The sequence below is a fragment of the Pleurodeles waltl genome, chromosome 4_1 (genome assembly GCF_031143425.1).
Source record: "Pleurodeles waltl isolate 20211129_DDA chromosome 4_1, aPleWal1.hap1.20221129, whole genome shotgun sequence".
NCBI classification, from domain to species: domain Eukaryota; kingdom Metazoa; phylum Chordata; class Amphibia; order Caudata; family Salamandridae; genus Pleurodeles; species Pleurodeles waltl.
Genome location: NC_090442.1, coordinates 589,990,611 through 590,007,630, shown reverse-complemented (window position 1 = coordinate 590,007,630; position 17,020 = coordinate 589,990,611). Strand labels below are relative to the sequence as shown.

The 17,020-nt window shown below is 43.5% G+C and overlaps 2 protein-coding genes across 2 annotated transcripts in view; one reads left to right on the top strand and one right to left on the bottom strand.

The window, feature by feature from the left end:
• Window positions 1-14,328, top strand: part of PMCH (pro-melanin concentrating hormone) — a 36,532-nt gene extending 22,204 nt beyond the window's left edge. The window contains exon 3 of the mRNA XM_069228983.1: window positions 14,217-14,328. Coding sequence (XP_069085084.1) covers window positions 14,217-14,266 — 50 coding nt within the window. The 3' untranslated portion in view covers window positions 14,267-14,328. The remainder of the gene's footprint in view (window positions 1-14,216) is intronic.
• Window positions 14,193-17,020, bottom strand: part of PARPBP (PARP1 binding protein) — a 133,261-nt gene continuing 130,433 nt past the window's right edge. Inside the window, exons 10-11 of the mRNA XM_069228978.1 lie at window positions 16,470-16,635; window positions 14,193-14,858 (exon numbers count right to left, since the gene is read on the bottom strand). Of these exons, the coding sequence (XP_069085079.1) occupies window positions 14,536-14,858; window positions 16,470-16,635 (489 nt within the window). The 3' untranslated portion in view covers window positions 14,193-14,535. The remainder of the gene's footprint in view (window positions 14,859-16,469; window positions 16,636-17,020) is intronic.

Here is a 17,020-nt window from a genome sequence, read left to right as displayed (position 1 = left end):
ACAGGAGTCACAAGGTGGTCATTCTTTCAGTGGCTGCAAGGAACAGGACTGCAGTGTTTCATAGGTTGCTGGTTACAGCTTCCCTTCTAAGCTATTACCTGTGCAGTGCTGGGGGATTTCCTCCCAGTAACACTAAATAAGGACCCACTGATTCACCTACCTCCCTCTACAGCAGAGTTTATAAATGCCCAGCCCCAACATTTTTCACAATTATTCTATTAAACTGGCAATGTTCTAATATGTCTACACTTAAACATTGCACTGAAGTTCTGTTACCCCTTTTAAAAATGCAATCAAATACACCATTGCCAAACATACGATTCTGGTTGGCTAGGCCTTACTAACATGTAAAAGTATCCACAGTGTGATTATCAGAAAATCAGTGGAGGCGTTGAGCAATATTTGAAGTCCCTTCTCTTTTCACATGTACTCCCAGCTAAATAGAAATGACAAAAGATGACCCATTACAGAGTGGCCTACTGTCACTCATTTCTTTCAGCTTAAACTGAAGCACTGTTATCAGCATAATGCATCTTTTATCCAGAGTCTGGTACCCCCACAGGATCAGTTAAGGGGTTCCTAGTGGGGCCCATCCCCAAGTTTGAAGACCCCTGCTCTACAGACATACAGTCTATGGATGCCACATCCTACCTGCACAGAACTTGAGGGGAAACGTCCACAAAGTTAGCCAAAATCCAACCCTGCAACAGAAAAAAAGACATTACAACTGAAAATAGCAAGCAGAGAACGGAGCATCGCCTTCGTGATCTAGCAGTATGGCAGAAGTTACAAGTTACTGTTGGTGAATGCAAACTGCTGCACCTTCACATGTGACTACAGGAAAGAAACAACCAACACTACTGGGTAACCATGGTGAGAATTCTAATTGGTTACCTTAAACTGTTTAACTAGGATTTAGCTGACACACGTTACACATTACATATACATATTAATTATTGAAAAAACCTTCAGCGGACCGGAATGATATGAGAAACTATTGTCCAATATCTCTGCTCCCTTATACAACCAAAATAGTGGAAAAATAAATTAACAAAGTACTCGTAGAATTCCTGTAGAAGCTTGGGATTCTGGAGGCTGAACAAAATGGCTTCCATCCAGTGCATGGAACGGAGTCAGCTCTAATTCTGACTTTGGACGAGTTGAGGTCAGTGATTGACAGTAGGCAGATGGCCGTATCAATATTATTAGAGCTATCAGCGGCCTTTGACACTGTCAACCACCAGATATTATTACAGAGACTCAAAGCAATAGGAGTGGAGGGTATGTGTCTACAATGGTTTGAATCATTCTTGACGAATAGATATCAATGGATCTCTAAACCCCCCTTCCAATCAAAGTTTAAGAAAATGGAACATGGAGTACCGCAGGGCTCAGCTTTGAGCCCCATTTTATTTAACAAATCCATACAACCTCTACTAAGGCTGATTAGATCTTATGAGATCTTTTTTGTGAACTAGGCTGATGATTCTCAGCTTATTGTATCCTAGGACACAAACAATTTGGGTGCCATAAAGAACTTCCAGTTCTCTATACGAGAAATGGCTAGTTGGCAAAAAAATGACCACCTAAAATTTAATGAAGGCAAAACAGAGTTTCTACGCTGCTCCTCCGCCAATCACCCTAGACCACTTCCCGGGAACTTCTAGCCATGGGCGAACACAGAGAATTCGCAGTGATCACAGGTAGAATGGAATCTGGGTATTTATATGGATGAAAAGCTTTCCCTAGAAACATATTAATAAAACAGCAACTACCTGTTTTGGTCTACTGAGAAACCGGAGGAAAATTGTGCCATTATTGCCACAGCCAGCACGTAAATTGACAGTACAAAGCACAATCCTGAGTACATTAGACTACTGTAATACATTGCTGCTCGGAGTACCTAATTAATAGACTTTATAGGGTACAAAAACTTGCAGCAAAATTGGCCTTGAATAAAACAAGAAAGGATTCTTCGTCAGCAGCCTTGAGAGCTTTACATTGGCTGCCAGTAAAGGAATGAATCACGTTTAAGTCTCTCTGCATAGTGCACAAAGCCGTAAATGTCACTGGACCAATAGTGCTGCAAAAGAAATTTAGTTACTATAGTCCTAGAGGACCTGCAGTTTGCTGCAGAAAATCTGATACAGATGCAAAAAATCAAGAATGTCACGGCAGGAGGCAGGTTGTTCAAGATTAAAGCAACTCAGTTATGGAACAGCTTACCTGCTGAAATTAGAGGCACTAGAAACCTGGTCAGTTTCAAGAAAAAATTAAAAACATGGCTTTTTCCAAAAGAAGGACCGAAATTGAAGCCAAAGGTGCAGGCCTTAGAATGTATCCGGAGCCTGCAGGTGGGGATAATGGAATTCTTTGGCTGAGTTTTGGGATAGCGCCATGATACCTGTAATGGTGTATGTCTGTGCTTTACAAATGTTGGTTCATTCATTCATAAGTCACCCCAGGTTAGGGCCTAAACAGCTGATAGAGCAGGGTGCATGTGTTCAAAAAGTTGGACATGTACTTTTAAGTTTTACCTGCCCTGCTAGTGAAAAACTCTTAAATTTGTTTTTCACTACTCCAAGGCCAACCTCTCCCATAGGATGACATTGGGTTACCTTATCACATTTAATAAGTGATACCTTTTGATTGGGAACAGGTAGGAAAGCTATGTTCATATACTTATGAGTAATCAACAAAGAAACTACGGAAAATAAAATAAAAAGTGTATGTTTCTACTAGTTGATTAGAAATAGCAACATAAATCAGGTGCCATTAAAAGTAAAACATCAATGCCTTTAAAAAAATGTTTTTACAGTTCAGGTACGTAGGCCTGTGTGTCAACCCCATAGAGCTAGTGTTTCTAACAGAGTTAGGACTCTCAACGTTGAGCAACCCTCTCACAACTCAGACACAAGACATCACTCTGCCACCAAAATTAGCCTGGAAAAAGTTGGCTTGGAGCTCATGGTGGTTGGCACCAAAGGTTTCCTCATGTACTGCCGCCCAGTGTGAATCTGCTGGTGCACGGCATTTAAAAATGCAGAAAATGGCCCATCAAAAACCCATATCTTGGGCTAATCCCATTCTCACAGAAGAGGAGCTAGTCACAAGGGCATAGTTCTCTCTCTAATACACAACGGTTAGTGTTAGTAGGCACCGCAAGCAAAGAACTAGCTGCCTTAGTTGACCTGCTCTTGAGACAGGCTGGGCTCACAGTAGGATCTTCCAGTCTTAAAAGAGCTCTTTACACAGGCCACAGGCAGACTTGAGGTACATCTCATTTGGGTTGTGCTTGCCCATTTCAGAGAAACTTCCGGGACATTTGCAGAGTCCAGGCGTTGTGGTGCTCCCAGTTATCCTTCCTCCAAGCAGTTGTGGACTGGGCATTGGCTTTACTCTTAAATTTCAGTAGTTCGATGACGGCTCTGCCACTGACAGAAAAATAGAACACATCCCTCCTTTAGCCAGGTGCCTGCAGCTCTCAGTCAACAAAAAATAAGAAAAATTGCTACGCGCCAGAGCAGTTTACAAATTCACATTTGAACAACCTAACGTGCTCACTGTGTGTTTAGCTCTAAAGTTACTTTAGCTGTCACTACACATCATCGTCAATGTGGCTTTGTCATTGTTAAGTTACACAGTCCTCCTTTCGTTGCACAGAAACCCAGTGGCTGGTGTAACAATATAGCTCCTACAGATTAATACCTTTGCAGGTGGCATTTAAGTGCGGTGATTATGGCCATCTCAATGGATGCTTGTGGAGACTCCAAAAGACCGAAAAGCGAGATGAAAAAGTTTAATTACGGCATACTGGGAATTTAAAACCAATCAACAGTGAAAAAGGAAACAAGGTGTTAGGGTACCGTCTTATCACGGCGGAATATATAATACAAAAATTGTAGACACTGGTCTGACGGGACTGACTTACAGGAGTAATTTCTGGGTTCCATTCGTAGGCTCTCTTTAGTTAACATTGTGTGGGAACAGTGCCACCTTATGGACAATATCATATCTTCAAAATATATATTTCGTTTGCAGGTCTATTCCTGTATGTTCTCGCATCCTCGCTTCCCGCACACAAACCGCACTCCTCATGTCCTCATCACCGCGACACTTAAATCGGCTTTATCCCACGTATTTTTTTACCTTTTTGCCTCAAAGTAGTTCTAATGCTCAGCTAGCCATGAAAAGCACTCGCTACATAACAAAGCAAATGAAGACAAAAAAATAGAATTTCATGTAATTCATAAATTGTATTAAACTCTAGATTTTGTTCACCACTCGTCAGAATCGCCAAGTCTGACGTGTCTACGTCCTCGGGTACTTTCTGCTCTTCCATCGCGCACTACTACATGAAGTTTCACACATGGTAGATTTCCACAGTGCTAGCGCACGTTTAATGTCACTCGCATCAAAGCCGAGGAACATGGGGCTGAGCCTATCAGTTCTACGTTCTACATAACTTGGGGCACAATAACTAAAATGCATAATGAGCTACTGAGACTTACAAAGGGTTTTTCCCCCATCTGGCCGACAAGCCAACAGAGGCATGATGGACGAAAAAGGGGCGTATTGATGGCTGTACATGACTTTGACAAACAAGTACACATAATGTTCCTTCCCCAATTGTGTGCCTTCCAGTTAACATCTAACCTTATTCATCAGATTACGGTTGTGTTGGACTTGGCCTCTCTGCAGGGTCACCCCCAAGCGTTTTGCCTTCACTCCTTTTTTCTGAACCTGTATTTGTTGGCTTTCAGGACTCTCTACCATTTACCAGTGCTGACCAGTGCCAAAGTGCTTGTGCTCACTCATTTAAATGTGGTGAAACTAACTTAATCGAACTGGAACATTGAATTTACTTGCAAGTCCCTGGTAAAGTGGTACCACATAAATCCAGAATTTGTAAATTAAATGCTACTAGTGGGCCTGCAGTACTAATTGTGCCAATCACATAAATAGGCTTTTAAGCCTACCTCAGGCCTGCCATAGCAGCATGTGTGCAGTTGTAAACTGCTGTTTTGATCTGGCAAAACAAACCTCTTGCCAGGCCTAAACCTTCTTTTTTTAATGCATATGTCACCCCAGGGTAGGCCCTAAACAGCCTACAGCGCACGGTTCATGCATTCCAAAAAGTTGGACCTGTACTTTTAAGAGTTACCTGCCCTTGTAGTGAAAAACTCTTAAATCTGCTTTTCACTACTAAAAGGCCTACTCCTACCATAGCTTAACATTGGGTTACCTTATTACATTTAATAAGTGACACCTTTTGATAAGGATCAGGTAGGAAAGCCCAGTTTGGCATCTGAAGAATTATAATTTTAAACTCTCTTTATTGGTAAAGTCAGATTTTAAGTCACTATTCTGAAATGACACTTTTAAAACATTGGCATTTTCTTATCCCAACCATTTGGTGCCTGTGTCCTGGGTCATATGACTAGGTGTAGCTGGCAGTTGGTCTTGGAGTATTGCTCCCAGACAGTGAGACAAAGGGGGATGGGTGTTGGCCATTCCAGTCAGGATGAGGGTAAGAACTGTCACCTACTAAACCTATACATGAGGGACTGCTCTGCTGACCTGTTAACAGAGGAAGGAGGACTAGATCTGCACTTTGAATCCAGGACCACCAGAGTGACTCCAGTTCGCTGGCCTCCTATTTTGAGGTAGTGGGGCACAACAAGCCCCAACACCCTTGGACCCTGCACGTAGACTCTGGCTGCTGAGTCCTAATGACTAAGTGGTGCGTCTGCAGTCCAGGACCCCTGGAAATGGGTCTAAAGGTGCTCTGCTAGCCCAGCTAGCTCCCATTGGAACCAACAGAGCTTGACACGGACCGTGCATCGCAGCCCTCACAGATTCTCATTAGAACTGATGCTGTGCAATGCATCACAATGCAGGACCCCACATTGCTCCTTATAATCACTGCAGTACACCGCATTAATGACATAAGGTCAGTTAGACCTGGCATCCTTGGTGTGGTTTTCCCTAATTTGTTTGCCTTAAGACCTCTGGTTCTGCTGACCTCACTGTTGCTGGCTTTATGACTCTGGGCACTTCACCAGTGCTAAAGTGCATGTGCATCTCTGCTTAACAGATGGTAACATTGGCTTATTCACAATTGGCATACTTAATTTACTTATAAGCCTCTTGTAAATTGCACTGCCTGTGCCCAAGACCTGTAAATGAAATTCTACTACTAGGCCTGCATCATTGATTGTACCACCCTCTTAAATAGCCCTTCAACATGTTTCGGGCCTGCCACTGCAGAGCCTCAGTGTGCAGTTTTAAATTGCAATGTCAACCTGGCAAGTTAACCCTCTTGCCAGGCCCAAATCTTCCCTTTTAATACATAGAAGTCACCCCTAAGGCAGGCCCTAGATAGTTCAAGGGCAGGGTGCAGAGTATTTAAAAATTAGGACATATACTTATGTCCCAGTAATGAAAATCTCTCAAATTTGTTTTCACTACTGCAATGCAAATCACTCCTATATGATAACATGGTGATTACGTTTTAAAAGTATAATTTCCAATTCAGCAGAGATGGGGGGCCCCAAGTTTGGTGTCTCTGGAATCACAATTTAAAATCGCAACTTGTGGTGAAGTCAGAATTTAAACGGATTCTGAAAATGCCACTTTTAGAAAGTTGGGTTTTCCTTACTTTAGCCATGATGTGCCCACTGCCTGTCTCCAATACACTTCTGGGTTGGGGTGACAGCTGGGCTTGGCATTTCCTCTAGACAGCCACATAGAAGGCGCTCAAGTGTGACTGATGGGGCATCCTGGGTAACATGAGAGGTAATAGCTGACGCCTGAATAGGCATTGTCCAATCCCCACGCAAAGGACTGCATACCCTCCACCCCTTGTAGTGAGTCTGGAGCCAGGGCAGGAAGAGAGGAACTCCTTGCACTTCAATGACCTATCTTAGAAGTCTCCCCCACTTCAAAGGCATGCTGGGTATAAGTACTGGACCTCTGAAACCACCAACTCAGTACACCTCTGGACCTGTCGATACAATGCCAAGGACTTGTGCTGCTACCTGAACTGCCACTCCGCTGAGCTGCTACTCTACTGGACTCCTGCTCTGGAGTGCTGACTGGATGCCTGCTGCCTTCCTTGCTTGGTCTTGAGAAGGACTGGACCTGTAGCTCGCCAACCCAGAACCAGTGACTCCAAGGGCTTGCCTCCCCATCTTCTGAAGTCTGAGGGACACAAAAGACTTCTAACTCATCTGCTACAGCATCTAGACTCTGCCAAATGAGTCTTGCCCTGCCAATTCAGTAATCGGCACTTGTAAGTTTGTGTAAAGTGCTGCTCCAGTAAAAACTCCATGCATCAACACCACAGCATGAGTCAGAACCAGGGCATTGACATCTGTCAATTAATCTCTATGTTTCTAACCAGATGTAGTATCTTTTTATGTGATGTTTTCATTATTTTGCGGTTTAAAACTATGCACAAATACTTAACACATTGCCTCTTAAGTTAAGCCTGCCTGCTCTGTGCCACACTACAAGAGAATGAGCACAGGTTAACCTAGAGTTTGTTTGCGACTTACCCTGAGTAGGACTGTGGTTCCTGTTTGGCCACTGTGCATACCTCTGCCAACCAGAAATCCAATTTCTAACATCTAAGCAGGAAGGACTGGGCAGCCAGTCATCTCCACACTCTCAATACAATGACCAACTGGACCCACTCAATCCAAAAGAAGAGTGAGCAGCTGGACAGCTCCAGCTTATGTTTTCAAAGTCAGGCAGTTGAATCTGTATAGTATTAGAAGAGCCCTGAAAGATGATCTCCCTCAAGTTCACAGCAGGAATCTTTCTCAGCATACAGAAGCCAAGTACACCTTCTTGGGACAAGAAGGGTGGGAAACTGACTCTTGACAAGTTTGGAAACAAAGTATTAAAAGGTAGCAGGTAATGGGGTTGTCTTCTGAAGGCAGAATTCTGGCTGCATCCTCCATATTCAAAAACAGCTAACCATAATGATAGGTGCATTAATGTTGGTAAAACCTTCACTGCACAAGCAAGTGATATTTGTGAGGAGCTACACCAGCAATGACCGCAAGTAACATTTGTGAACATTATATTTATTGACAATCAAGAACCTTTTCCTAGATTTCCCCCATGAAATGGAACTTCTGAGGGTGTCGGAAAGTAGGCTAACTGTGAGAAAACAGGCAAAAACTTCAAAATTGTTTTCACTGTGGGACGTTAGTAGTCCTATTGTCTAACACAGAGTTACCGGTTGGCGTCTTAACACCGTTAACTCCTGAATGGGACTGCTAAAATAGGTACATCAAGGTATCAAATTAATCCCAACATTAAACCTGACTTGATGCCCAAGTCTAATTTAATGGGTCAGATATATCAAGGAAGGGTTCAGATATCTTGAGAGTGGGCAGATTAGTGCACTCTGGGATTGCTAGATGCCACACACAGCCAGAAGATGTAAAAGGGAGAGATGATTACTTGTAGCCAATTTGCTGGTGACTGCTGGACTTGACACTGCTTTGGTGCTCAGTTAAATATCCAAATTCTCCTTGTAAGACCCCCTGGCCTTCTCCCTGTCAGATTTGGTCATCCCACCTGGGCCAGAGTACCTAAACACAACTCTTTCAAACGTTTCAAAAGTTTCTAAACTTTAGCATTCCCAATGCTTGTTTGCGCTTTGGACTAAAAAGCTAAGATTTATATTTACTTAAAATTCAATGTGTCTGGAACACTGGTGGATTTTGCTTATATTTGGGTCTAAACATTTGTAAAAATATTATCTCCTTTTATAAATTAATGTCCGATTTCTTTTGTCTTGCCTTGACTTTATTTTGTAGCTTGGTGCTTCTAAATGCTTTACACTAATTCCTTTGTTTAAGCCTTGCTGCTCAAAGCCACAGCTACTCAGGGTTGAGCGAAAGGTTTTGCAAACAAGCCTGACTGGACTCAAGACAGTTTTGCAGGTGTATAACATAGCAAGGTACCACAAACATACCATATAATACCACACAGTCCTCAAGCTCACTAAGAAAACAAGATCAAAAACAGCCCTGAATGGTACAGCCAGGTATGACTCCGCCAACTCCATTGACACCGCTGATTGATTGTGGAACAGAGCCAGATGGGGAGAAGCAGTGAACATGGCCAGGATATTGGTGAAGTCGGGGCATGTTGAGGCAAAAGACAGTTTCCTTTATTGGCAGTGTGAAGCTCCCACAATAAAGCAGAGGTGTTGCCCGTGTTGCTGTACAATGGGCTCATCGATATAAGCATCCTGCAAGCCCACTGAATGCAATGGTCATAGTTCTAGATATTTGCAAGTACCTGAGGTGAAGTCGTCATCTGCAACTTCTGTAGAGGAAGGAACCAGTTGAGACTTGAAAATCCAGAATGTGGGGAAACCTTCACTCATTCACCTCACAAGAAACTACTAGTAGACCCATACTTTTTGAAGGAGGAAGGGAAAAGTTTAATTGATCATAACAAGTGCATCCGACCAACTGGACAAACTCCAGGAACACATATTGGGCACAGGTGGGTTTGGTAGACAAGCTGAGGGTACCCATCCTGATCAATGAACAGGATGTAAACACAATGGTGATTTGGATCCAATGGTGATAATAGAAAGTGTCTCTAGCCACCCCACAAAATGGCTTGAGCCTCTTTGAATTGAGGTGAGGAGTATTGCACAACGCCTGGAAATTGATTTTGACTCACTCTTAGCCCTTACTGAGGCCTTGCTGATTTCCTAAAGTGCCCACTCATCTTCTTGGGGCAGGGTCTGAAGAAGATACCAAAAGCACTGAGTGAAACAAGGTTCTCTATCTTGCCAGGCATTTATGGTTGTAACAATTGTGCCACTTGAATACTACTTTATGCTCTGGCAATTACTGTACCATTCTAGAGGACTATACTGCAAGTACTCAAAAGCCAGACAGTCAAAAATAGGATGTTGTGGTTTGCCAGACATTGAGGAGCTCCAGCCTGCACAGAAGCCTCCTGCAAGGATTTTGTGACAGGAAATGTAGGCTCAGATAATAATATAACTTCAGCCAATACAGAGCAATAAGAACCATTTTCAAGCTGCGTTACTTCATCAGAACATTTCGCAGAACGGGATATGGAGGGATGGGGGCAAGCTGCCCAATAGGTCCATCAAAAAGGCATTTCCTCAGACAAGGGTTCAGCGATCGTTGATGCAAAGTCTTAGCCCTCTGGCTTTCTTGCTTTGGCGAAGAGGTCTACTGTGTGGCTACCACCCTAGCTGTCAAAGTTGGCCCTCACTTAGTCACTTACGCCCTGCAGGGCGTAATTCTTGCTACTATCTGGGAGTTCCAGTTTCTATCCGAGAGCCCTTTACCATGAGCAAGCGTCATATCAACATCCACTTTCGCAAGAATCCTGGATTTCACAACTCTTCTTGTATGAGGAGAGTAGTTGTACACTTTTGTGTACCATTTTGAGGTTGAAAGCAAGTAAAGATTGCAGGAATTTGCAGTTATTTTGCCCCTGAATTGCAGCAAATGTCCTGTTAGGCAAAGGTTGCAGAGGCAGGAACTGCTGCAATGCAGGGAAGGAGTGACAGCTTGAGAAGTGAAAGATCTAGCAGAGGAGTACTGAAAAAGCTCGGTTGGGTTACCATTAGCCAAAAAGCGAAAACCTGATGTGAATTGAAAACTATTAGTTGCTAAACACAAAAAGGAAATGTACGGAAAACATTTCTGAATATTTGTTGTCAAATGTATTAAAACCACAACAGGGGCTTAGCTTATATATTTTTAGCTCCCAATTGTTCCTTTGGTCAGTTTACTTAATGCTGTTCACTAGTGTAGGACGCTGGCTCTGTATATACTATATCAAAATGATATAGTGTGCACAGAGTCCAGGGATTCCCCAGAATTAACAGAGGTTAAAGGATCGAATACTAATGCTTTCTTTTGTGGTAGTGTGGTCGAGCAGTTAGGCTTATCAGAGGGTACTGCAAAGCATTTGTTTTACACACACAGACAATAAATGAAGCACACACTCAATGACTAACTCAAGGCCAATTGTTTTTATATAGCAAAAATATATTTTGTTACTTTATTTCTAGAACCACAAGATTCAATTTGCAGGTAAGTACACCTGCAAGTAAGAAGCAACCATATGTACCAACACCACTTTGTTTCAAATTGGCATGGTAAATGGTTTTCAAGAAAATAGCAAATATCTGTTTTAAAAGTTGACTCAGTGCAATTTTCAGAGACAGTTCTAGGGTGGAAGAAAAGTTGGACAGTTTTTGAGGTAAGTACAAGACTTACAGTTCCAGTCTCCGGGAGTTATGATTTCAACAGATTGGGGCTCACATTAACCCCAAACACCCACCACCAGCAACACAGGGAGGGCCGGGTGTTGTGGTCAAAGTTGCTGCAATATTTAGAGTGGGCTCCTATGGAGACTGGGGGCACTCGGAATTAGATCTGCCTGAAGGTAAGTACCTGTGATTTCGGAGGGTTGATCTGGGAGGTTTAGGTGAACACCAGGGGGGCACAGGTCAGCACCAAACATACACCTTCAGTGGCACATGGGCGGCTGGGTGCAGGGTGCAAACTCAGCATCAAGCTCCCAATGCTTTCTAATAGGGGTAACCCAGGGGTCACAAGTAGGCTGGTTCCCGGGGGTCGGTTCAGGGAAACCACAGGCTGGACAGTGAGGAGGGCCACCTGCTGCACATTGCTGCACTGGATGCTAGGTTCCCCAAGGCCAGGGGGCTGCGGGTGCAGGGTACCTTTTAGCATCTGGTATCTTTGTCTGGATCATTCACAGGCAGGGGCATCCTCTGAATTTAATCTGCAGGTGTTGTGTTAGTCAGGAGGGGTCAAGCCAGGGTGGACACTAGGTCGGAATCGCCTGGGGACCTGCTCTAGACTGTTGGGTCACCTGGACACGGGTCGTGGGCATCGGGTGCAGAGTAGGCAGGATCCGTGGATCCAGGGCAGTTCTGGAATTCTTTCTAGACAGGACCAATGCCCACAGATCATCTTGGTCCTCTGGTGTGCAGGCAGTCCTCTTGGGGCGTTTAAGAGGTCGCTGGACCTGCAGGATGTGTCGCCTTTTTGTAGCAGGGGCTTTAGAAAATGGAGACAGGCTGGTAGGGCTGGGGCCAAATCAGTTGGTGTCTTCTGTCTTCTTTGCTGGGGGTCAGCTTAGCAGTCCTTTCTTCTTGTTATCTTGAGGTCATTGGGAATCTGACGACCTGGGCCCTTAAATCCTGAATTTAAGGGCGTTACAGGGGTCAATAGCCAATGGCTACTGTCCCCGAGGATGACTACACCCTTCCGGCATCCACTCCTTTTGGGGAGGGGGACACCAACCTAACCCTATCATTCAATCAGAGTTTATAGAGCGCAGCTACTCACCAGTTAGGTAGCACGTACCAGAGGTGGTTTAGAAAAGCCATGTCTTCAGTTCCTTCATGAAGCTGGGGTGGGAGGTGGTTTGTCTGATGTGGATAGGGAGGGTGTTCCAGGTGGTGGCAGCAAGGTAGAAGGAACATCCTCCTGTTCTGGTTTTCCTGATGCGGGTACTTCTGTGAGACAGAGCTGGGCTGAGCGTAGGGTCTTGTAGGGTACATGGAAGTTGAGTCACTGGTTAAGGTAGGCAGGTCAGGTGTTGTGGAGGGCTTTTTGTGCATAGGTGAGGATTTTGAAAGATTCTTTTTTCAATAGGGAGCCTGTGCAGTGTGCATAGGTGTTGTGAGATGTGGAAGTGTCAGGTAGGTTGAGGATCAATCTGGCGGCAGCATTCTAGATGTTTTGCAATTTGCGGGTGAGTTTTTTGTTGATTCTGGGGTAGAGTGTGTTGCTGTAGTCCAGTAACTCTATTGGTCCCTGTCCTCCAAACCAAGATGTTAGATTCTGCAAGGAGGGTGTCACTTCAGCTCTGGACACCTTGGGGGTGGTCCTACCTGAAGTGGTCACTCTTCCTTGTTTTTCCTAATTTTCCAGCTGGACTTGCTGCCAAAAGTGGGGCTTTGTCCAGCTAGCTGACACCTCCACTAGCTAGAGTGGTCTGGGGCACTGTAATAAGAGGCCTGAGCCTTTGAGACTCCCCACCAGGTGTACAGTTCCTGCGGGGGGAGGTGTGAAGCACCTCCACCCAGTGCAGGATTTGTTTCTGGCCACAGAGAGCACAAAGGTTCCCACCCCATGTGGTCAGAAACTTGTCTGGAAGTGGAAGGCTGGCACAGACTGGCCAGTCCTGTACTAGAAGTTTGGCTAAATTACAGGGGGCATCTCTAAGATACCCTGTGGGTGCATTTTTCAATAAATCCAACACTGGTGTCAATGTGGGTTTAATGTGTTGATAAGTTTGATACCAAACTTCCCAGACTTCAGTGAAGCCACAATGGAGCTGTGGAGTTTGTAATGACAAACTCCCAGCCCTTAAACTCTATGGCCACACTACACTTACGATGCCTAAGAACAGACTTAGATGCTGTAGGGACATATTGCTCATGCAGCTATGCCCTCACCTGTGGTATAGTGCACCCCGCTTTAGGGCTGTAAGGCCTGCTAGAGGGGCAACTTACCTATGCCACAGGCAGTGGTTGGTGGGCATGGCATGAGAGAGGTGCCATGTTGATTATCTTTTTCTCCCCACCACACAGAAGCGGCAAGGGTGAGGGGTCCCCCAGGGTGGCATAATGCATGCTCCAGCCCTTGGGGACCTTCCCTGGCCACAGGGCCCTTGGTACCATGGGTACCTTTTCCAATGGACTTAACTGTGTGCCAGGAGAGTGCAGATTGTGGGAACAATGGCACAGTTTTGGGGAAATAACACTGGTGCAAGGGCCTGGTTAGCAGGATCCCAGCACACTCTGTCAAGTCAGCATCAATATAAGGCAAAAAGAGTGTGAGTGAGTGAGTGAGTGAGTGAGTAGGGGGTGGAGGGGGGGTGTAACCATGCCAAAAGGGGCACTTTCCTACAACTGGGATAGACTAAGGCAACAGCGATGCACAATATTTGATTGCAGTTGAAAATTATGTCTTAAAAGTCTATGTAATGTGACAACACTGCCAAATACCTGGCTCTTCTATAGACCAAAAGTTACAAATTGCTAGCTTTGTACTCAAATGTAGATAGTGTCCTAAAAATCAGAAGCTCTCTAATAAACAAATCTTGCAATGATCACCGGATTGACTTGTTCACTAAAATCATATTTTCTATCTTTATTGCAGTGCTTAGATGCATGCTGGGAAGAGTTTACCGACCATGTTGGCAAATATGATCCTCATTTCAAACGATGCAATGAAGCCGACCGGATTCCACACCTCATAATGTGCTGCTGCCTAGTTTGTGTACAGCTTAATAATTAGTCTAAAATATTCTATCAGAAAATGTACGTTTCTAAAGAAATATTTACAATGTTTAATAAAATACAAAATGTCTGCAAAATTAAAAACGTAGTCAGAACCAGTCATTCAAACTGTTAAAACACGATGCTAGTGAAAACTAATGTCCAACAGTTGCCATATTAAATTGTCAGAAAAAACAAAATCATAGTCTGAAAAAGCTGGTTAGCTTTGCCTGCCCAGCGATCAGTTTCTTTTTGGCTGCTGCTTTGTTTGCCTTCCCTCCTACACAGAGTTTATTGTCCACTTTATTCAATTGCTTCCTTGACACACTGACTCCACTAACAGTTTTCTTGTGAGGTGGTTCCTCGCAGGTAAGGTTTTCACTACATAAATTCACTTGTTTCCTCTTTGAGCTCTTCTGTACCAACTTCTTGTCTGAATTCCCCTTACTGCAAGCAAGTCTTCCCAGGAGAACATTTCCAGAAGCTTGTGCCAGAGCTGGTCTTGTTGGAAGTGGAGGTTCTTCTGACGGTGGGTTTTTTCATAGTGCATCAGATACAAGACAGGATAGACGGGAGAAAGAAAAACATTATTACAGCTGAAATTTAAGGGGCTCCTCAGTTTTACAACCAGCTGAGTAAGAAGCATCACTTTGTTCATATGATAAAAAACACAAATGTATTTTGCAGAATTCAACATACAGTTTAGACACAAACAAGTTGTCCTCCGCATATTCTCCTGTGCGTGAGTAGATTACACATTTTAGCCAGCATTGGGGAAAAAAGCCACAGCCTAATTAAATCACATTATTGATTGGATGTATGATTTAAGAAGAAACATGTTACTAAGTAAATCAGATCGTAGCAAACTATTACAGGGCCAGTTATTGATTCCACTTAACTACTTCAAACCCACAACAGATCCTTGACAGATGTCATGACTCATGAAAACGCATTTATTAGAAGTACCTACAGCCAACTTTTGGTGAATCTATAGCAACAAGGAACCTTCGAGCAGTACCAACTACATGCCTTCTAAATGTTGGCGTCAGGGTAGTGAAATTCCAGGAGGGCTCAGACGAAGCACTCAAAATCCGAGATTGAAGGACGTTATAGAGGCCTAGGAACCTTAGTGGAGGATCTGGCTATCAGACCATTAAACTTGCACCAGGTGAGTTGTGTTAGTAGCTGCAGCTATAAGTTCCTTCCTGCTGAAAAGAATATGAGGAATTTGCTCAATGCTTTAAAGGATCACGAGGACAGTTGCCACTTCAGGCACTACATGCTGCTTCAATATTTATGTGCCATTCTCACAATGGTACATAATGAAGCCAAACTGCACACCAAATGAAAAGCTTTTGACTTCATAATATTTATAGCAATAGGTAGCAACACCTAAAACCATGACTTCATTAATTAAAACGTACTAACCCCAATACTGCCTTCATACTCTTCTCATTCATGATATATGGAACCTCATCTATAAGGTTGTTTATGATATTTGTAACTGCATTTGTCGCATCAACTGTGAAGTCATGAGCATTGCATTTGTTGAGCGAGTCACGGTTTGCATGGCTGTTGAGCGTGTTACTGAATGCAAAGCTAATCATAACTCGTCTTTAGGTTTTGTAACTATAGCCTACTCTATTTGTAGTTTAAGTAAATTTCGGAATTTTTTTTTTAAAACATATGTGAAGGTGTTATCAATTCCATCCATAACATTTATCTGTAGTTTTTGTTTTCAGTGAAAATAGTGTGAATATATATGCTGTATTCACAGAAATCAAACCTGAAGATAACCCACTGAAGCGCATAAAATCTACCAAACAGATTGTACAATGTGTGAGAAATGTATGTACAGCCCAAACCTTAAAATAATATCATGATGTATTATTTCATCAAGCCAAGTTTGATCACAAGGTCGTGAATGGCCCAGTGAAATTGTTACGTACTTATATTATCCTTATTGCGCAGGTTAAGAGCTTGTGTGGGCTGCGGATATATGTTCTGTTGTCTATACGTTTGCAGTGCATGTGCAGTTCTAATGCATACACACCAAAATGCCATCTACCGGGCATATCTTCAGCAGTGCACAGAAACGTCATTCATTGTGATGGTGCATATTAGATCTTAATACCTGAAAGAGGTTCTTCATCGAAGCACAGCACAGAAACCAGCTTTGGTGCAGGGTGAACACATGTAGGTATTTGGCTCATGCTCGGGAAGTCCTGCAGCTTTCGGTGCAGCCCTTGGTCATCCTTGTATGTGCAGGCAAACTGTGAGCGAATCAAAGTCTGCTTCAACTGCAAGAACAACACAAATTATCAACCGATGGAACAGTAGAAAACATCTCCAGTGTCAAAAAATGAGGGCAAAATAACTTCGTTTTCTAGTATCTGAAAAGTAAGCAGGTATTGGTAAAGTTAGAACCAAGCATCAGGGCCCAAAAGGTTTACTAAAATCTCACCGTAGAAATGTAAGCATAAGTTGTTTTAAATGACCAATAAATTCAGTATTACAATTTGAAACGCAGCATTTTATTTTGGCATCAAGCAGACATGTTGTGTTTACGGAAATATGCAATTGTGCCTTTAGGTATGTTATGGTTGGAATGTTTCTACATTCTGTGTTGATGTCACGCGGCAGGATTCCAGGCTAGACAGTTGAGGTCGAGCTTGGAGCAGCTGG